The sequence below is a fragment of the Tenrec ecaudatus genome, chromosome 3 (assembly GCF_050624435.1).
Source record: "Tenrec ecaudatus isolate mTenEca1 chromosome 3, mTenEca1.hap1, whole genome shotgun sequence".
Lineage (NCBI taxonomy): Eukaryota > Metazoa > Chordata > Mammalia > Afrosoricida > Tenrecidae > Tenrec > Tenrec ecaudatus.
Genome location: NC_134532.1, coordinates 132031647 through 132054423, shown reverse-complemented (window position 1 = coordinate 132054423; position 22777 = coordinate 132031647). Strand labels below are relative to the sequence as shown.

General features: G+C 39.8%; 1 protein-coding gene across 1 annotated transcript in view; it reads left to right on the top strand.

Moving 5' to 3' along the window:
- Nucleotides 1–22777, top strand: part of CCSER1 (coiled-coil serine rich protein 1) — a 1235863-nt gene that overhangs the window by 275342 nt on the left and 937744 nt on the right. The window contains exon 5 of the mRNA XM_075544883.1: nucleotides 20949–21156. Coding sequence (XP_075400998.1) covers nucleotides 20949–21156 — 208 coding nt within the window. The remainder of the gene's footprint in view (nucleotides 1–20948; nucleotides 21157–22777) is intronic.

The following is a 22777-nucleotide window of genomic DNA, read 5'->3' as shown; positions in this document are numbered from 1 at the left end:
CTTGGGGAAGAGCATGCCACCGGCAGCCACTGTTATCAAGTTCAGGTGTCAAGCGCTCTTCGGCATAGAAAGAACTAAACCGAGATAACATTCAAAAAGGAATATATTGGAGCCAGAGATAGAGTCCAACAGTCTGTGTGTCTGTGTCTTCTCTTCAGTAGTTTGGAAAAGATTCATCAAGAAGCCTGACATTTTACAGCTTTTGACTTATCGTGCCTTGTGATTTAGAGCCACACATCAGGTTTATATGCACGCTTGTCGTCGTCTTTCTCTGTGGCTGCTGCACTGATGAATAACGGAGATGTAACTCAATGACTTTGAGCCGCATCATTTACATCCATCGCCCTGACACTCTCTCTGTAGATCCCCGGCCAAGGTCCAGCCTCAGCATGGCTTGCTGCCTCAAGGATTTGTTGCAACAGAGTTTTACATAAGCCGTGTGATATGTGCTTCATTTACACAAATTACCTGGGTGACTATTTATAGAGAACTTTTACACTTTGGGGTGGCATTCTTTTCTTTCATATCCACTGAAGTTTAAACTTGTCATTATTTACTGAATAACTACATTTCTGAGTCAGCACTGTTTGGTTGATCTGCAGGTTGATGCTGTGTCATTTGTCCTGCTCATAATTATTATATTTGGCATTGAGGTTTTTTCAAAGGTAATCTTTTCATATGGCATCCAAAGATCATCCTTGAAAATTATAAGTATACTGGAGTTTAAAATATTATTCATAATCCATATTTTATGTCACCAAATCTAATTTTTGAGGGCATAAATACATGTAATCAATAACTTTTTAGAAAGAATGAATGGTAAAATAAGTTTGGTACATAAAGGGTTAATAAAGACTTCCTTAACAAGATTTTCCAGAGTTGCTATTACTGCTCATGGGACATTATGAGCTCTTAAGGATTTAATAATATCTTTCAAATAAATTCGATGATTATATTGCAATAATGATTTTTTTAAAAATTTCGTGAATCCACACCTGTTTTATATCTTAGGAGATAAATTATTTTTAGAATTTGGCTTGTGGCGCTACCCATGATCTACTGATTATCCACTGACGCTGAAATGTGAACAAGCCATCAACAACCTGGCACTTTGGCAGTGTCATCCAAAAAGTGCGATCCGTGGTTTGATTTGCTGATTTAAGTTAGCTACACACTATTAATATTGACAATTTAAATATCATCTTAAGTATGATATCATTTAGAATCTAATTAGGACTAGTTGTTATCCACCCCCCCCAAATGATCTACTTATTATTGATCCATTAATTTTCAGCAGCATTTTAATTCTTTTAAATTTTACTTCAGGCATACAATTATCACTTTTTCAGATCCCTGATTTTAAAACTACTCAAGTCTCTAAAGTCAAGGCTAGAGGCAGCCTCTGGGCTAGAGACTATTGAGGTGCCTCGTATTTAGTGAAAACGATAGCATCACAAATGCTGTGTCCAGGGGATCCCTTCCAACCGAAAACAAGACAGAGTAGTTCTTCCTCGGTGGGGTTTATGAGACGGGAAATCTTTATGGGAGTACATGGCCTCAGTTTTCTCTCAGGCTGTAGCTGCAGGTTTCAAACTGTTAACCTTGCCCGATCAAGATAGAGTACAAGGACACTGAAAAAGAAGCAGACACATGGTGAGATGGATTGGCTTGGTTTCTGCAGCAATGGGCTCAAGCATAATTTTGAGAGTGGTATGGGACTGTGCAGTGACTACGAGTCATAACCGACTCGATGGTACCCAGCAACATCATCATGAAAAAATATGCTGGAAAGTACACAGCGTGTCCTGTGTTGTACAAAATATGGCAACATTCAAGAAAAGAGACGGACCTTTGTTACAGTTGTGTTTTATACGCAAGAGTTCTTCCCTAAAACAAGAAACTTACTCAGGCGTCAGGAAAAATAATGTCTAGAATGCTGATTCAATTTGAAACAAAATCTATGACAAATAGGTCATGTTTCAGTCTAATGAAGCGGTTTGAGTTTTCCTCTTTGTAATCTTTCTTTAGTGAATAAAATATAATTTGTTTTCCTCTTTAGAGAAATGTTCATCTTATATGTTATCCTTTGCCTTTAGTTACTACCAGTATTTACAAACTAGTTGTGGAACATTTTTCACAGCTGTTATTTTTAACCTTATCCATTCTCTTCAAGTCCCCTGTTCAATCACCACAGCCTTCAAGATTTCCATCTAAATTTCCATCTTCTTTTGCTCTTATCAAACTCAAAGAATTCATACTTTGTTAAGAATAACAGGAGCCAAGAGTTAGGCAGTAACACGGTTTATTACTCGCTCTGAGTAATGGAGACAGGGACATTTTTCCTCGGGAAAAACAACCACCTCCCCTCTGCCTCTTAGAGCAAAGAGGTTGTGAGAAGTTCTCTGTCTAAGGGGGCAGAGACTTTATCCGGATGCAGGTGCTTGGAGAGGCCCTATGCCATAATCATGAGAAAGACAGGGTCATGGTTTCGTACAGAATTGGTCATCGTATTCCTGATTTTGAAATGGCTAACCATAGCATTGGATGACATATGTCCAGTAAACTTGGTTCCTGACATAACTCTTTGGGATCCTGTGGTGACACTTACCATGAACTTGAATTGATCTGCAGACTTATGATACTTAGAATTGCTGTCAGCTTGGCTGGGCCTGGGTTTTCAGTAGTTTGTCCAATACCCACCATGGTGGAATCTGCTCAGTGAGTAGCCAGCAGTCCTGGTGAACCTGGCTTAGGTCACAGCCTTGATGCAGTTCAGAGACAAAGTGGGTGAACTACACCTCTTCCTGGAAACTGTGGGAAGGCTTCATTTCTCCTGGATCTGGAGCCTGCGACTGGTTTGTGGCCTTTCTGCCATATGCCTACCAATCCCAGAAGCTATCAGTGGATTCCTGATTTGGGGTGTATTTGACTCTGCCTTTACCAGCCTGTGATCTTGCGGCTTTGGCTTCCTACTTCCTGTTTCGTCAGCCTCTGCAGCGACATCAGTCAGAAGTTCCTAGCTTAACATCCGACCCAGGAACTTGAACCAGAGGGGACTTATCTGCTTCTACAACTATAGGAGCTATTTTAAAAACATACATTTTTATAGGCACACACAAATAAGTGTCACTGGCTTACTTCTCTAGCAGGAAACCCAGCCTGTGTTAGTCTGGAGACACTAGAGAAACAAATCCAGAGACACTCATATGTATGTGAGAGAACACTTTCTATCAAAGAGCAAGTGTACATTAAATAAACATCCAGCCCAGTCCAGGTTAAGTCCATAATCTGATATTAACCCATATGTCCGGTACCAGTCTATAAATTCATCTTCAGACGCACACATCACATGCAATGGTGCCAAATGCAGGAAGAAAGGTGACAGGCCAGTGGGTGGGAAGTCTTGTGGATTCAGTGGTAGTGGAAGCATCTCAGCCCTGGCGTGGGTCTCTACTTGACTCCTCCAGCTGGCTCCATCAGTGTAGCACATCTGCTTTGTCAGCGGAAAAACAAGAAGAGTGTCTGCATATATCTGGCCTCCAATGAACTATTTATCTCCACGGTACCTCCAAATGAGGTCATCAAGCTGCAACCTGATTGACTAACTAGACTCCACTCCTTCACAAGTTGACACCAGATTATATAACTACTACACAGCCTAACACAGGAACACACAATTATTTTAAGGTTATTAGTTGCTTAAGAAACTTGCTTACTTTTGAGTAGTTGTGAGAAATGTAATTGTCTAGCCTCACTTCACACTCACTAGCTAATTCCCAGGTGACCCTTCTGGATGGTCACAAATTGATTGTAATGAAACCAAAGACGCTCCCCTCCCCTTCCTAAATACTTTATAATCATCTTCCTTTAATTTCCACAGATGTAGTCTGCATAAAATGTCTTCATCCTGGGTTTTTAACACTGTTATCTTTAGTGATTTTGCATTGTTGTACTGGTCTTCTTTTCTGTATTTTATGCTCCATACACTTAATTGGTTCTTTCCATGTATTTGTAAAACAAATGGCAATCTTCCTTTGATCCCCCCCAAATGCCTATATTTCTTATCAATACAGTCTACATTAAATTTTTTCAATGACTTTTCAACAGTTGTCTCAGTCCCCGTAATCATCAGACAGCTAACTGTGTGGTCAGCAGTTTGAAGACACCAAGGGAGAAAGACGGGGTTTTCTGCTCCAGTGAAATATCACAGTCCCAGAACCCCAGAGGGACAGTTTTACACTGCCCTATGGGAATCAGAAGTAGCTTGATGGCAGTAAGTTTTGCTAACGAATGACTCTTTACCATAAGAAGTACAGCACAGTGATTAATTTCTTAAACGTCCCATATCCTAAGTGTTTGTTTCGCGATCAAATATTTTTTCTGCTACTGTACTGATGATGAGACTAAGGTTGAAAGATTATTAATATGTTTGAGGGCATGCAACTAGCCTGAGGTAGAGCTAGATTTAAAGCAGTCATTAGGTGCCATTCAGTGAATACCAACTCATATCAAGCCCGTGGTCACCACAGTGACAGCTCTCAGTCAAGGGCCATCAGTGCAACAGGTATTCTGCTGGAGCACGTGGCTGCAGTCTCTCCATCAACCCATCCTGGTAAGGGCCTTCCTCTGTTTCGATGCCCTTCTACTTTACCAAACATGATGTTCCTTTTGTAGGGACTGGTCTCTCCCGACCACATGTCCAAAGAACATGAATGGAATGTACCTTCCTCCCTTGTCAGGAAAATGGTGTTCCGAGTCTGGAAGCTTTGCTAACTCTGGTTCCATTTGGGGGACCCTGCTGGCATTTGAAAGACCAGGGACACAGCTTCCAGTACCACAGCCACATACAAGCCACCACAGTAAGACCCAATAAAAGACAAATGGTAGGAATTTAACTTAGAGTCATGAAACTTCCCACTATACTTTTACCTTTTAATTATACCATACACACTGATATATACGTCGAGTTTTTCAGCACATTTTTAATGCAGTGTTTGTGGTAAAATTTGGGTCGACTTCTATTCAAGTATATGTGGTATACCTTCACACTACATTTTGTTTTACTATTATCATTATAATGATCTCTGTTAATGCTTGTGTTACAAATACTCCAAATCTCAAATATAATTTGAAAAGAACATTTTTTAAATCCTAAAGAGGAAAAGTCAAGACAAATGCACATCATCTAGCTCAGGCAGACAGTGAGCATGAAGTCATAGTTGTATTCAAGAGTTTTCAAAGGTGAAGATACTTCAAAAGGTCAGTGGGGACAAGTGTCCAAATAACATGATTGGTAGTAGATCACAGTTTCAGGCTTTGACGTATAAGCTGGGCTATGACCCTCTTTGGGACACATAGAGTATGCTGTACAGAATAGCTTACTTACAAAATTGCTCCAGAGCCTTAGAGCCAAGGCAGTCAAGGTACTTTAACTCATGACCAGGGGGCCTTGCTATGGCAGTGGTTAGGTGCCACTGAATAAGTTCCAACAGGTAGTGAGCCTATGCACAACTGTATGAAACTTTGCCCAGGTCTGTGCCCTCCTCACAATTATTCCTTGGCTTCAGCCCATTGTTGTAGACCCTGTGTCAATCCATCTTGTTGTTGCCCCTCTACTTACTAAGCCTGATGCTTTCTTCCAGGGCAACTCTCTCCTGAAGATAAGTCCCATGTATATAATGAAGTCGCACAAACGACCCCTAAAGCATATTCCGGCCATACTTTTTCCAAGACACAATTGTTTGTCCTTTTGGTAGGCCTTAGTACTTTCAGTAATCTTAGCCAGCACCACAATTCAGATGTGTATATTCTTCTCTGTCTTTCTTAGTCAATATCACACTTTCATATTTATATAAGGCCATTGAATATTACCTGGCATGGGTCAGGTGCACCTTAGTCCTCAAAGTAACCTCCGTGCTTTTCAATACCCAAAAGGGGTTTTGCAGAAATAGGCCATTCAACTTGTCTCTTGATCTCCTGACACTGCTTCCATGAGCATTAATTGTGAATCCAAGTGAGACCATATCCTTGACAACTTCAATCTTTTCTCCATTTATCTTGATGCTACCTCTTGGTCCAGTTGTGAGAATTTTGGTCTTCTTCACAATGAGTTCTAGTCTTTATGGACAGCTGCAGTTGTGTGTTCTCATATCTCAGGCTGTTAATAAGCCTTCATCCAACCTTGATGCCACGTTCTCTTTCCTATAATCCAGCCTCTCTGAGGATTTGCTCATCATAGAGATTGAAGAAATATGGTGAATGGATACAGCCCTGATGTATACCTTTTCTGGTTTCCAAGGGGGCAGTATTCTCTTGTTCTCTTTGCACCACTGCCCTGATCCATGTACAAGTTCTGCATGCGTCTATTGAAGTTTGACCTTAGCACCCAAATTTTATTAAGCACACTCTCAGGCAAGTCTCTGAGGCCTGTGCCACCTCTTCTGGACTGGTCAAGAAAGTGAAAGAAATCTGCTCTCTAATGTGCCCTGCCTCTGGACAAGGCTGCTGGTTCAGGATCAGAAGAAATTCCATGGAGACTGAATTTACATGGAGACTAATAAATGCACTCCTCACCACAGTCATTCATATATTTAATACTCAGAAATGCAGTCTCAAATCCATGTTATTGTTTCTTCCCATTTGCTACTCTCTTCTATTTTCCGTGAACACCTTGTCTCCAGAATGTTTTACTACTTTGAATAGGTGTGCCTTGTATAACTAAAGAGCTAAAATAAATTTGAGGAGTATTCCATTAGAACATGTTATACATAACTCTGATAGATTTTATGAGATAGAATTCTTACTGTGTGTGTTCGCTGTTGTTAGGTCTTATTGGCTTAATTTAGTCTGTCCACAGTGTCCAACAGAATGGAACACTGCCTAGTCTGATGTCCCATTCCCAATCTTCATCATGTTTGAGTTCATTGCTGCAGTTACAGTAGCAATCCATCTAAATATTGAACTATTTTAAAACCTCACATACTCATAAATCTTGAGAAAAATAATGACCAACGGGCATGATAATCTTGCTCTGTGATTTCACTACCTTTTTGTTTGCTTCTCCCTCAAATCAAACTCACAGTCATTTTGTCAATCCCAACCCACGGCAACCCTACAGAACATAGTAGAAAAGACCAGGTTTCTCTCCAAGGCTATAAATCTTTAGGTGAGCAGAAAGCCTCATTTTTCTCTGGTTTTCCTCCCTTAGAGTTGTTGGTGGATTTGAAATGCTGACCCTGCAGGTAATAGTGAAAAGTGTAACCTGAGCTCCTTTCTAATAAATGATACAGATAACAGGAAAATAGTATGGCTTATTAAATTTGAGCTATATCTGTAGAAAGTAGTTTTAAAACAAACAAACAAACAAACTCAAACTCACTGCCATTGAGTCCATTCTAACTCATAGCAAGCATATAGGACGCAGTAGAAGTGCCCCTGTGAGTGTGTTACACTCCACAACGACTGCATGTCTCAGCAGGAGCCGGAACCCGCACCTTCCTCCCACAGAGCAGCCAGTGCTTTCCAGGAGCAGACCTTGTACTGAAAAGCCCATTGGGTAACCCTCTGGGCCACCAGGGCGCCTTCTGGAATTCATAGTGAAAAAGTTGTGTGTGTGTGTGTGTGTGTGTGTGTAATATCAGTGTTCATGCCAAGGTATTATTCTATAAAATATGTAAAGTCTATTTTTTAAAATTGAATTGTATAAAAGCCATCACCTCTACATTGTTATTCCCACATGAATGAATGTGTGAGTTTTATTACTCTTTCTCAAGCTAAGAAGGTTGCATAGTTCCAAAAATGTACTCCAAGTCAACATATTCAAATGTTGTAGCTTTGAGAAGTCCCGGACATTTTAGTATTTTTCTACGGCCTCTGTATCATTATTAAGGAACACTGGTGTAAGGTGGAAAGGCCTCTTGGTTGTTACAGAAAGTTTGAGGGTTCAAACATGCTCTGTGAGACAAAGATGAGGCATTTTGTTTCTGTAAAGACTTCTAGCTTCCAGTGCCAATGGGACAGTTCTTCTCTGATGTCCAGAGGCTTGCTATTAGCTGGGGTCCACTAAAAGATAGTGTCTGTCTGTTTGTTTGTTTGTTTACATATTCAGCCCACAGTGTTGGGGATTACCTTTATGCTAAGTGACGGGCATTTCTTTTTGGCAACAATGCTTTCTAGATCATACTTTTTGCTGCCAACACTTAACATACCTAGATTCTTGAAGACTTTTTTTAAGTGAAAAGCATAGAATAGTGTTTTGGCCTAGTTGGCGATAGATTGCATTTTCAGATATCATTTATGGCATATATTAATCAAACCAAACTTGCTGCCATCGAGGCGATGATGATGCAGAGGAACCCCTGTTAGTTTCCAAAACTGCAACTCTTTACTGGGGTAAGAAGCCCAGTCTTTCTGCCCCAGAGCTGTTGCTTGTTTCGAACTGCTGACTCTACGGATCACACCCAAAACCAGCACACCACCAGGGCTCCTGGTGGATATTGAAGCAGTATTTTATTTTGGAACAACTCACATATATCCTTTAGGAGCCCTGGTAGTATCATGGGCTATGCATTAAGCTGTTAACACAAGGTCAGCAGTTTGAAAGCACCAGCCCGCTCCTCTAGAGAGAGATGAGACTTTCTACTTCCATGAAGAGTTACAGTCTGTATAAATTATCAAGGGTTCATGAGGGAGGAGGGACCAGGTTAGGGAAAGGGAAAAATGAGGAGCTGATGCCTGGGGCTTAAGTGGACAGCAAATGTTTTGAGAATGATGAGGCCAATGAATGCACATATGTGCTTTACACAATTGATGTATGTATGGATTGTATAAGAGTTGTATGAGCCCCGAATAAAATGATTAAAAATAAATATGTTTAAAAAATGTTACTGTCTGAAACCCACAGGGACAGTTCTACCCTGCCCTGTATGGTCACTGTGATCTGGAAGTGACTCAATGTCAGTGAGAGAAAAAGAAGTATAGCCTATTTTTATAGTTGGAATTGACTCCTGCTACTGGGATGAAAATATTATGTTTCGTAGTTTTGTTGATGGCTAGAGACAAATTGAAGATATCCTATAGTTTTATTATTATTACTTACAAAGACATTTTGTGGAAAATTACTAGAAGCAAATATAGCCTCACAGTTTTAATAAGTGCTATAGTTTATTGTGCCAGCCTGGCCGATAAACACAAGTAGGATTAACTGAAGGGCAGAGGGATAAATGGCTCGGTGAGCCTCACCTTGGTTGTTCTGTGCGTCAGTTTAAAGGGGTACACTACCTGTGGGATGCCTAGCCTGTGGACTGTGTCGCTGTAAGTTGAGGTCCCTTTAAGCCCACAGGATTGGAATGTTCATCTCTGGAGCTGGGGACTGACAGTTGATGACAGTTGGGGACCTGCCTTGCTGTTTGCTGCCTGGGTATATATAGCCCAGCTCTCACTACAGAAGGGGACTGGCACCTGGCAGCTCTCAAAACTTGAAGAACTGCTAGTGTCTCACTGCTTTATAATTTAACTGTTAATTTATTGCATTATCTATCTGTATATTATTTAAAGGTTTATTTCTTGAATTATATATCTATCTTTATAAATATATTTATATATAATTACTAGCAATCTGGTTTGTCTCTCTAGAGAACCCTGTCCAATACAATAAGTTTTTTTGTAAATTATATCTTGTAAGAATCCACATTATGTGCTCTTCTTAAATGGAGATGAGTTGAGTTTTACATATGACATTGTTTACTCTTCAAGCAACCACATATCAGGTTCTCACTGTTTTATGTGATGATGTAACAGAATGTGGTTATGGTGGTATTGGGCTCTGGAAGATTAATCAAAGTGTCTTCATAGCTGAATATGATTTTAATGAAACTATTTTTGTTGCTGAATGTTTGATATGGAAGAGAAGAGTACAGACAGCAGGAGCACTAAATATAAAATTATTTGTAAATATTGCCCTCATTTTATTGACTCAATCATACTGCAAACACAAAATTCTAAATGTTGAAAAGAAATGTGCAGCATCAAATTATACTAAATCCTGAAGTAACATCTGTTAAAAATATTTTTAAACCAAAATTAGAATAATAATTTACTTTTCTTGTATACTTTAAAATCTCCAAATAAAATCCGTATTTCATCATGCAACAGAAGAGGGGGGGGGGAATTATTTCTTGATCCTCAAACTATGAATGTGTAATAAGAAAAAAAAAGTTCCTTATAAAAGTCTGAAAGCACATCAGATAATTTTGATGAAATGCATCCAAGACTAGAAAAGTAGAATTAAAAGAATACATTTGAATTATAATTATTTGGTAGGAATACCAGTCTCCCATGAGACCATCTAACTTGTGAGGTGTCTGTGTAAAATCAGAGAAATACAGTTTAATTCATTCAATTTATATGAACTATATTTGATTTTTAGGTTATTTATTTGTCGTGTTTATTTTAGAGATCATTTTATTGAGGGCTTCCACAGCTCTTATGACAATCCATGCACCAATTGTATCAAGCATTTCTGTACATATGTTGCCATCATTATTTTCCAAGCATTTGCTTTCTATTTGAGCACTTGACATCAGCTCATCTTTTTCCCCTGCTTCCCCTCCTCCCTCACATTCCTCGATAAATTATAAATTATTATTATTTTCATGTCTTGCACCAACCACTGTCTCTCTTCCCCCAGTTTCCAGTGTTTGTCTCTCTGGGGGGTGGTAAGGTGGTGGTGGTTAATTGTTGATCCCTGCAATTGGTTCCCACTTCCTCCCCTCCTCTCTCCACTTTCCCCCTATCCTCCTGGTATTGCTACTCCCATTTCTATTCCTGCCGGGTTTATCTGACTTGGATTCCATGGGTAATTAGCTCTTATCTGTTACCAGTGTACATGCTCTGGTCTAACCTGCAGTGAGAGGCAGGACTAGGGTCATGATCCTGGGGGGTGAGGAAGCCTGTTGTGTATTTCATCAGTACTATACTGCACCCTGGGTTGTTCTTCCTTTCCTTGTGACTCTTCTGTGAGGGGATGTTCCATTGCCTACAGATGGGTTTGGGGTCTCTGTTCTGACCCCCCTCATTCTCAACCATGTATATTTTAGTTTGTTTGTTTGTTTTGGGTCTTCTGATGCCTATTACATGATTCACTTGATACCTTGTGATCACACAGGCCAGTGTGCTTCTTCTATATTGGTTTTGTTGCTTCTCTGCTAGATGGCCACTTGTTTAACTTAAAGCCTTTAAGACCCCAGGTGCTTTATCTTTTGATAGCCAGGCGCCATCAGTTTTCTTCACCACATTTACTTGTGCACCAATTTTAGTCTTTCTAAGTCTAGGTTAACAGTTTTAGAACACTGAGAAAGAAAAACAATGACAAGATTGTTTCAATCATAGTATAATTAGATTTACACAATACCTAAAATTAAACCATTAATGAAATATGCATATGAACAGACAAGTATTGATGTGATATGTGTATATCATTATGTTAATATATGCAAACTGAATAGTTTTAAAAATCATCTCAGAGCACAGGGGAGCAAATGAATGAGGAAGAAGAAAGAATGGAGCACATCCTGGCCCACCAGGCCTGAAGGACAATATCCCTTCTCCGAACAGTCAATGCACAAAGTTGACCATATGGCGGATCCCACTATGAGACACGACATCCCTCGGAGACCCAAGGCCCTACAAGAGGACAATGTGGAGACTCAGTGTTGGGATTGGCCCAGACTGACCCTGCGACACCAAGGCAAAACACTAAAGGCATGCAGGAGAGCAATGGGGGCAACAAAATATAGATTTTTGGGGCAGAGCGTGGCACCCCAACAGACTTGACTGGAGGACAGGCTTAGAGGTCAAAAGTCAGACCTTGATCTATTTATAGGTTTTTCTTTCTTTTTTAATTTAATATTTTTCTTAAAAAATAATTTATTATTTTCTGGGTCATTGATTTTCTTATTTATTGCTATCGTTGTGTTCTCTTTTGTTGCTTTGTCTTGGATCCACAATCACACTCATTACGGAGGCAGCAGCCAAGAGATCAAAAGATATGTTGCCAGATAAATCTGCTGCACCACACCTCCTTGGAGTGTTGAAAAGCAGGCTGATGCTCAGTGTGTCTGACCCAAGCCTTTCATCTCATATGCATGTGGAAGCTGGCCATTGAATAATGGAGATTGAAGAAGCATCAATGTTTTTGAATTTTGGTGCTAGCAAAGAATATTAGTAGTACTACGGACTGCCAAAAGAACAAACAAATCTGTCTTGCAAGAAGTAAGGCCACAGTGTTCCTTAGAGGCATATACAGGGAGACTTTGTCTTATAATCTTTGGACATGTTGCCAGGAGAGACCAGTCCCTGGAGAAGGACATCGTGCTTGGTGAGGTAGAGGGGCAGTGATAAAGAAGAAAGTTGTCAAGGAAATGAATTGTCACCGTGGCTACAACAATGAGCTTAAGCAGAGGAACAATTGTGAGGATGGCCCAGGACCAGGCAGTGTTGCATTTGACTACGTCTGAGGGTGCTATGGGTTGGAACCAACTCGAGGATGATTAACAACAACAACCCGGTTTGGTGCAAGTTTCAAAGACTGACTGGAAGAACCCTATTAAGTAATTCAATGCACCACACTAATTGTAAGCTATATTACAATATTTATTTCACCTACCTTTCTTTTTTTATTAATCATTTTATTGGGGACTACGACAGCTCTTATAACAATCCATGCACCAATTGTATCAAAACACATTTGTACATATGTTGCCATCATCATTTTCTTTTCTTTTCTAATCATTTTATTGGGGGCTCATATAACTTTTATCACAATCCATCCATCCATCCATTGTGTCAAGCACATTTGTATATTTGTTACCATCGTCATTTTCAAAACATTTTCTTTCTACTTGAGACCTTGGTATATCAGCCTCTGATTTTTTTCTCCTCCCTCATGAACCCTTGATAATTTATAATTTTTTAAATGTTTTACACTGTCTGATGTCTCCCTTCACTGACTTTCTGTTGTACATCACTCTGGGGGAGGGGCGTATAGGTAGATTGTTGTGATTGGTTCTCCCTGTCTCCCTGCACCTTCCTGTTACCCTCCTGGTATGGTTACTCTCATTATTGGTCCTAAGGGGTTTATATGTCCTGGATTCCCTTTGTTGTGAGCTCTTCTATGTATCTGTGTACATGCTCTGGTCTAACCAGATTTATAAGGTAGAATTGGGGTCATGATAATGGGGGGGACAAGAGCCATCATCATTTTCAAAACATTTTCTTTCTGCTTGAGCCCTTGGTATCAGCTCCTCTTTGTCCACTCCTTCCAACACCCTCCCACCCTCATGGACCCATGATAAATTATAAATTATTATTATTTTCATATTTGCACCATCCACTGCCTCCTTTTGCCCCTGTTTCTGTTGTAAGTCCCCCTGGGGTAGAGGTAGGGTTTACATTATAGTGGGTCCCTCATTTGTCCCCTCCCCCCCCCCCATCTACCCCCTACCCGTATGGCATCGCTACTCACATGACGGTTCCTGAGGGGTTGTTTGTCCTGGATTCTGTGTGTCCAGAGCTCTTATCTGTACCAGGGGTGAGGGATGGAGGGGGAAGCACTAAAGAACTAGAGAAATTCACCAATCTTTCTTAATCTCACAGAAGAAACCTTCTTTTTCCCACCTTAAATGTGAAGGATGAACAAGTTCTTATAAAGATTAAGTTATAATACAAACCACAAGGCCATCAAATCAGTGCTGACTCATACTGACCCACTGTTTACGAAGCAGAATGCCCCGTCTGTCTCCTGCGCAGCGGCTGGTGGTTCACATTGACGCTGATGAGGATCGCAGCCCAGACTATACCCCCAGAGCTCACACTCTAACCACGGGGGCCATAGTATCATCTCTGCTTCTTCTTTTTATTTTTTGATGATCATGAAAGCAGTGTTTCTTTTTATTTTTCTTTGCTTTCTAACATTTTTAAAATTGTTTTATTAGGGGCTAATACAACTCTTATCACAATCCATACATACATCAGTTGTGTAAAGCACATATGTACAATCATTGCCCTCATCATTCTCAAAACATTTGATGTCCACTTAAGCCCCTGGCATCAGCTCCTCATTTCCCCCCTCCCTCCTCGCTCGCCCCTCCCTCATGAACCCTTGATAATTTATAAATTATTATGTTGTCATATCTTGCTCTGTCTGATGTCTCCCTGCACCTAATTTTCTGTTGTCTGTCCCCCAGGGAGGTCACATGTAGATCCTTGTAATCCGTTACCCCTTTCCAACCCACTTTCCTTCTACCCTCCCAGTAGTCCCACTCACACCATTGGTCCTGGAAGGATCATCTGCCCTGGATTCCCAGTTCTTATCTGTACCAGTGTACATCCTCTGGTCTAGTCACACTTTCAAGGTAGACTTTCAAGAATTAGGATCATGACAGGGGGTGGGGAGAGGAAGCCTTTAGGAACTAGAGGAAAGTTGTATTTTTCATCATTGCTACATCACACCTTGACTGGCTCATCTCCTGCTCTAGACCCCTCTGCATGGGGATCTCCAGTGGCCAACAAATGGACTTTGGGTCTCCACTCTGCACTCCCCCCCTCATTAACTATGGTAAGATTTCTTTGACTTTGATGATGCCTTTGACACCTCGTGATCACACAGTCTGGTGTGCTTCTTCCATGTGGGCTTTGTTGCTTCTGAGCTAGATGGCCGCTTGTTTACCTTCAATCCTTTAAGACCTCAGACGCTATACTTTTTGATAGCCGTACACCATCATCTTTTTATAAGCAATATTAAATGCCTACTAATAAAACAGTTTGAGTTACAAGCCTTTTCCTAAATTGACTCTTTCTGAAAACCAATAGTTTATAGCTTATTTATCAGCAATGCTTTTTACTGTGAATCGTTTCTGAAACAGACAGGTGTCTGTTAGGCTTTGGAATGCCAATTCTTTAACATGATGCATACCTTTGTGCCCATGTCTCAAAGGAGAATTATTCAAGCTAAGAATAAACTCATGTTAATACCCTGTATCTTATGGAAAGGTGGTTGCAACAACAGTAACTCTCCCAAAGTAAGTGGTATTTTAATGAAGCTTCAGAAGGCAGTGAGGAGTTTTCTTCTGTATCATATTGATGAACAGAGATGACTTCTACTTTCCCATCCCTGGTGTGTTTGGTTCAGAAAAAAGTCGCACTGTAAAGTATGTAAATCTCTGAAATGCCTGATAGCCATGGCCATTTGCTGTAATGAAAGGTGTCATCACACTAACTAAGGAGTGACTCATAAGACAGGCAAGAACCTTAACCCTGTGCTACTGACACGATCTTATAATTTGCTAGTTACTCAGCTATTTTATTGGGACACTTTCAAATGAAGAGTACATGTGTGTGGCAAGAGTCTTCCTTGCCCTGAAAATGATATTGCTGCTTATAACAACAGGAGAAAAATGTTTTTTCTACCTGATAAGGAAGAATTCTTTAACCACTCCACACGATATGCATTTTCCCATGAATGCATCTGTCATACAGAAAGCAACTAAAATGTAGCAGAACTTTTGAAATCAGTTTGATCGAAACAATCCTGGTTGACAGAGTACAAAGCCAACCAGGTCACTACGGTAGTTAATGTTAAATGTAAGTCTTATTATCTCAAGATTGGAGATAACGTGTACATGCTTTGCTCTTAGTTTTATTTAAATTCCTTGTTATTCTGGCACTTGTGGACTGAAAAGGTACAAAAGACTTCATTTGATTTAACGGATTGATATGAAGTTGTAAAGAGCTGGACAACAGTCAAAGAAGGAGGCATGAGTAAACATGCTGAGCAATTCTACCAAAGATTCATGGAGTTGACACAGAGAGGGTGAACTTTATATAAATGTGCTCAGTGGAGATTACGTTGTCATTGTTTTTTGTTTGCAGTAGTTACAGTGATTAATGAATCACTGTATTTGGCTTCACTATCTTACCCCACCACCACCACTAAGTTTAGGGACTATCATTTTTGATCTGAAGCATATTGTTCAGTTTCCTGAAACTGTCATAATTCAGAGTTGGCAGACAGAGCACTATATATCCCACAGTGCATGAGCTGCATTATCTGGCAGGCCTTGCTGATCCAGAAACAGAGAGCATTCAAACCTTTCTCTGCTCTCACTGGCCTTATTACGGGTTGTCAGTGATAGCATGTTGCTTCACATGTTGGATATTTTCCTCCTTTATTCACCAGCTACAGATACGGTTCTTGGTTGAAATAGGTCCTGAGACACTCGGGTACATTGTTACAAACTCGAGTGATATTCAAGATACTGAACAAACTATAGGGCAGACCTACCAGCACTTCAAAGGAAGACTGTGGTCAGACATGAACACAAGCGGACTGTGCTGGCCGGTGCAGCTAATGCGCAGCCTGGTTATAACCCAGGTCACTAGCAGTCTCTCCCTTGATGAACAATGGATTTCATCACTGTGACCACAAACCAGATCCTTTTCACGGAGAAGCAACATATTTCAAGATCAATGGCTCTTTTTTTTTTCATTCTTGGGAATTTTTTCTCTTTATGTTTTAAAATTTATATCTAAGAAATATATAATTTCCATGAGCCTCTTGAGGTGATTGACTGGCTTCTGTTAATTTCTGCAATGTCAGTATTACTACTCTGCCAAACACAATATAGGTGTTACCAATAATTGATGGTAAAATTGTCATTCTCTTTGGTGAATCCACATTAGATGCATATTTCAAAATTATGAAATGAATGGATACTTTTATTTTTAAACACAGTTCTGAGTATAGCCCGCCCCCGCACCCCCGCTTTTTTTTTCCTATCCAAAAATGTCAGAGATGCTTACGGTTATAAGTAATTAGCTGCAATTATCAGCGTTTCTGTCTGCTTCCGGAAATACAGCCTTAGAACGGCACACCTTCACAATCAGCTGTTTCCTGAAAGCTTTACCAAACCTCCCTGGTGATTTGATTCATAGAAAGGATAAGGATTTGACAAAGGAGAAGTAAGCAGCAAGCTAACTAAAAGAAGACACCAGAGTGTTTGTTGAAGGATGCTGCTGTGTGAATCCTGAGAAACTGAGCTGTGGGTGACGGCCCTCGAGTGCTTCAGAGTGTACGCTGTAGAAGTTCTGTATATATGCATGAGTGTTGAATGGCTAGATTATCTCAAAGAAGTGAGCTCTATTTATTCACTCATTATTTTATGTGTTTATTCAGGTGCTGTTGGCATAAGTTTCACTGACTTAGCCTAATACTGGAGGTGTGCTGGACATCAGTCTAGCAACTTGGCTTGTTAAATCTTTTAAAACCCTATGACATAACAAAAATAGTGTTATACTTCCTGTCATTTTTCTTTCCTACACATTATTAGAGAAAACTCACCTTGGGACCTCTAGTGCGCTGCTGCTAGGGTAGAATTCTTGAAGAATGACTATGCAAGGAAGCTTCAAAGATTTGCTTGGACTTTTCTGTTATCTTTCAATTCCATTTTCACATGAACATTTTGAAGCTGGGTAAAGCATATATTTTAAAGAGAAAATATTAGTGGTCCCTTGTAAAACTGAAGCCATAGTAGTTCTTCTCTTCTTGAGTTAGTTGCTTGCTTTCCACATGAGAACCCACCTCACATAGTGGTTTTGAGCTAGAGTTCCACTGCTGGATTTCATGCTCAGCTCTGCCTCCTGTTAGCTGTGTGACCACAACAATGTTATGTTCGCTTCTTAAGTCTCCAAGTCCTTAATGCAGAAAAATGATTTATAGTACCCACAATGATGTGCAGGTGCCTCCTTTCAAGGGACAGTGCATCTCCTGTGCGGCCACCACTTGTTTGTCCTGAAGGCCTGAATGCTCCTGTGATACTGAGCAGGTTTCAGAGGAAGACAAATGAACTCAAAAGACCTGACAGTCTATCCTGACGTTCAACCAGTAGGGATCACAATGGCTCAATCTACACAGAGAGGGCCTGGAACTTCACAGTGGTTCATTTCATGGTGAACAGAGTCCATTTTTCAGAGACAGACTAGCAACTACAGAAGCCCTTATCTGACTCCTTGGGGTTAAGATAAGTGTGACCTCATGTGGTTAGAAAACTAGACTAATAATGATAATAATAAGAAATCTCTTCCTGCAAAGTTGCTTAGGCTAGCTCCTTCTGGGTTCACTTTTTACTAGCTCTTCAATTCTGAGAACAGTTACTTCACTCCTTGTACCAAGGTTTACTGTGCAGGGTATGAAAATAATAAGGTGATCTCTTGGGTTTGAATGAATTGACACACACAAAACTGGCACACAGAGCTCGGCCTATCACGATACTCCAGAAATGGTGTTAGGCATTACTATTCATTTATTATTTCATTATACGTCTAAAGGAAGCAGTGTGTGCTATCTCACCAAAGAGCTGACTATGGTCCACGGAAGGACCTGTAAGACCACAGTGGTGTGAAATTGTGTTTGCTAATTGCCCAGTTGTTAAAAAATGAATTGTACTGTTTCAAAACCATAAGAATTGAATACAATTAATCGAGGATGTACTTTCTTGTTTATAACTATGCTGGGCCTTGGTAACCAATGTCAGAGCAATTAGCTTCCCTTCCCCTCCCCCCACCCCTCCCTAAATGTAGGTATGTAAATTAATATAGGAAAGAATGCATTCATAAAGGCTATGGAAATTGAGCACCAGCTATTTTTCCCCATAAACATCATAAGCTGTTATAATGTTACCTCTCATTATTGTGTTGGCCCCTTGCTTTTAACCAATGGAAACAAATGTAGATTTATTAAGGATTATGGCAGGTTTTCATATCATTGCTAGATCTACCTGATCTACATCCTTGGAAAATGTGAAATCTTAACATCCTTTCTTTTACAAGTTGATTAGTGATCTTCGAAGGGTAATGTCTTGAATACACTACTGGAACCTTATGCCCATCTGTAGACAATTGGACATCCCCTTACAGAGGGGTCACAGGCAAAACAGGAGCCAGTCAGGGTGGAATATAGCACCGATGAAAGACACAAGCTTCCTCTAGTTCTTTGGTGCTTCCTTCCCCCTAATATCATGATCTCAATTCTATCTTACAAATTGGATTAGACCAGAGCATGCACACTGCTACAGATAAGAGCCCACAACACAGGGAATCCGGGATAGATAGACCCCTCGGGGCCAACAATGAGAGTAGAGATACCAGGAGGATTAGGGGGAGGATGGGGGGAGAAAGGAGGAAATCTATCACAAGAATCAACCTAGAACCCCCTCCTAGGGGGGCGAATACGGAAAAGTGGGTGAGGAGAGACGAGGATGATATACGATATGGAAAAAAATCTATAATTTATTACGGGTTTGTGAGGGAGGGGGAGGGGGGGAAGAAATGGGGAGCTGATATCAGGGGCTCAGGTGGGAAGAGAATGCTTTGAAAATGATGATGGTGGCATATGTGCAAATGTGCTTGACACAAGGGATGAATATATGGTTTGTGATAAGAGATGTAAGAGCCCCCAATAAAAGTTTTAAAAAACAAACAATGCTGGAATCTCTAAACAAAATTAATATACACGTGTATCTGCTATATCTGACCTCCTTCAGCTTCCCTATTGCCAGGAGTCAGAACTCAGACATGCCTCCACCCTCCATTCTTCTTCACTCCTCTAACACCAACCATTCCCCCCAGGGCCTTTTGTTTCTATGCTAGGCTCCATCTGACATTGCAGTGATCACTCAACTCACAGACCAGGATTGACTCCCCCCAATCCCCCATCACAATAAGGACACAGTCATTGGTCCAGAGTACACCTCTCCTGAGGCATTAACCAAGTCTCTTTCTAGTCCCCAGCCTCGCAGCCATGTGGTCTCTTGGCCTCTGACTCTGTGGACCACGGAACTCAGTAGCTCTGCCTTACACAACTGTCATCTCAGCACTGCTCCTTTATTCGGTACCCTGGTTTCCTTGCCTCCGTCTCTGGATTTGACCTGGCTTCTTTGCTCTGTTCCACAGTTTCTGAGCCACAATGTCTGATGTTTCTGGTCTCCAGCTCAGTCACTTCACACAGAGATCATGGGCTTGTTTTTCTTTAGATAACCCTGGGGTTTCTTTCTGTACCCTGGCTTCAGATGTGACTCTGAAGATGGTGAATATGAAATGATTTTGCAGCGTGTTTTTTTGTCTTTCAGTAGACTATACACATGAGTAAATAACTTACCGTGACCACAGGCACAGAAAGATGCATATGCATAAAGGATTATGGCTTCAGGGCTCATGCTAGCATGGTCTTACTAAGTCATTTACTACATCTCAGTTTGCATCTATGAATATCAGCACAAGTTTATCATTATTTCATAAGCATTCTAATAACCTACTAGAGCAATATATCTCCATTTATTTAAATATTTTTAGATACAATACTATGCATACTTGTCTTTCATCATCATTAAGTCATTGATTCTATAATTCAAAAAAATGACAAAATTTGTTTCCATTAAATTTGATTAATCTTTCTTCTTAACTAATTTTAAAGCATAATTTTATACTTTTAATTTCATAGTTTCTTTCAATTTAATAATTTCATCATACTTTGAATTTTATACAGTATAATTTCAGAAAGCCCTACTGTGAACTTCATCTTTCAGTGATTTTTGTTGACTCTCAATATTTTTAAAATAGGAAAGTAAGTGTAAAATACTGTATCAGGTATAAATAAAGTGAAAATTAGGGAAAATCATATTTTATACCCGTGGTTATCATTGAATCTTATCACTCAATAGGCCATGGACCCATTTCATTATGTCTACAAAAGGTTTCAAATTTTTCAAAGACTAATGTGAGAAAAATATGTGAAACTGGGAAATGTTCCCTCCCTCGCTCCTGTCATTTAGCAGCAGCTTGGAAATAGTGCTTTGAACGGGCTGCATTTTAATTCCCATTCTTTTATTTCTTGCTAGGAACCTTTCCCTGAAATTAACAAAAGATGTTGATCAGGAAGCCAGATGTTCCCACACCAGCCGCCTGCCCGGCAGTCCGTCTTCAGACTGGCCCCTGCCCGGTGTGGAAGACAGTGGAGGCATGGATTCCCTGCCTTTCAGACTGATGTTGCAGGACTGCACTGCAGTAAAGACATTGCTATTGAAGATGAAGAGAGTTCTGCAAGAGGTAATGGCTTACCTTAAGATCAATGGCTTCCATTGCTGTTAGACAGTGAAGTCTGCCGATCTGGCTACACGCAGCTAAGTCAGTAATGAACTGCACAACATTGACGAGGGGTGAGGCATGTTCTCAGAGCTTCACTTTCCTCATCCGTCAGAGGGAAGAATAGGAGTTTTGGTTCATAAGGTACTTTTCAGCTCGAACATACTGTGGTCTTATGAAAAATGTAAAAAGAGAATGAATTAAAGCAATCCTGGACAGAGTCAGGTAAGGAAACATGGGTATCGGTGACTAAGTTATGTTTATAAGCTTTTATAAGGATTTTGAGAGAAACCTCCCAAAGGGATGTGACTGATGATATTTGCACTTTATTTATATGACATATGAAAAAGTAATATCTTTAGGGGTTTTTACTCTTGATATTACTCAATAGAGTGAAAGTCAATTTAAATGTTTGATTTCCCCCAGTTGGTGAGATGGTAAATTAGTTGGAAAAATACACAATAAGATTCTTTCACCATTTTTCTCTCCAGGAATTATCAATTCTTTATCATTTAAGTATGTTCTTGTTTGATTTCTCATTATTACACTTTGAGGAGGGTTATATTCAAACTATATTCATGAATGATGCTTCAATGATATGCTAAGTGAAGATCAAACATTTTATATGGCCTTCCTGTACTGAGTGATAAGCTCAACAGACTAGCCTGGGTCTGTCTCTAAATTCTTTGCTCTTCTTAAGGTTTTATAGTACCTTAATATTTCATTATATTTCTTTTTTAATGACAGATATTAATAAATAATATAACTGAAAGATATTACCAGTTGAATGAGTCGTATCGGGGTTACCTTGAACTGATGATTAGTGATATTTATTTTCCAAACTTTCTTTATAATAAAAATCTTAGTAGCTGCAATCAGAGGTAAAAGCAAAATCAAGAGGGGTGAAGGAGAGTAAAGAGACAGGTGAGCCATGGGCATTCCGGGCATCCTAGCGTGTGCAGAACAAGATCTGGAAGTGATTTTGCTCAGTCTCCCGTGTCTCTCTTCTTATTGGCGAGTGCCCTTTGCCTCTGGTGTCTATGCAGTGATCTGATGGAGCGATGGGCCAATGCCTGTTCACTGTTAAACAATGAGTGCTTTCTGATCCCGATGTTAAATGAGGTCATAGGAAATTAAATCATCTAAGCTTCTAATTAAATACTTTGTTTTTATTTTAGTAAAAAGGAAACATCATTTTAGGCATAATTGACAAAGTTTCTAAAGATTTTCTTAGGCTAATGTTTTTCCTTTAAAAATATTTGATGACTTTCAATTCAACGATAAGAATATATTGATATGTTTTATACTTTTGTGTTCAAAATTAAAGATAAATTGAAGAAACTGAATAAAATTGATTCTTAAAAGAAATTCACAGTGAGCAGTCATGGCACATTTGTACAACTTAATCAGAGAACACGGGTGTTAGATTTCATTACAATAAATAACTGCCGTATTATTTTATGATTAAGAATCCCTAGTGGTGTAGTAGGTTAAGCCTAGGAAATATCCTAACAGTGAATATTCATGAAAGAAATACAACCATGTATGATAGAAAATTTTGGCAATATCATCAATTATTTCAAGT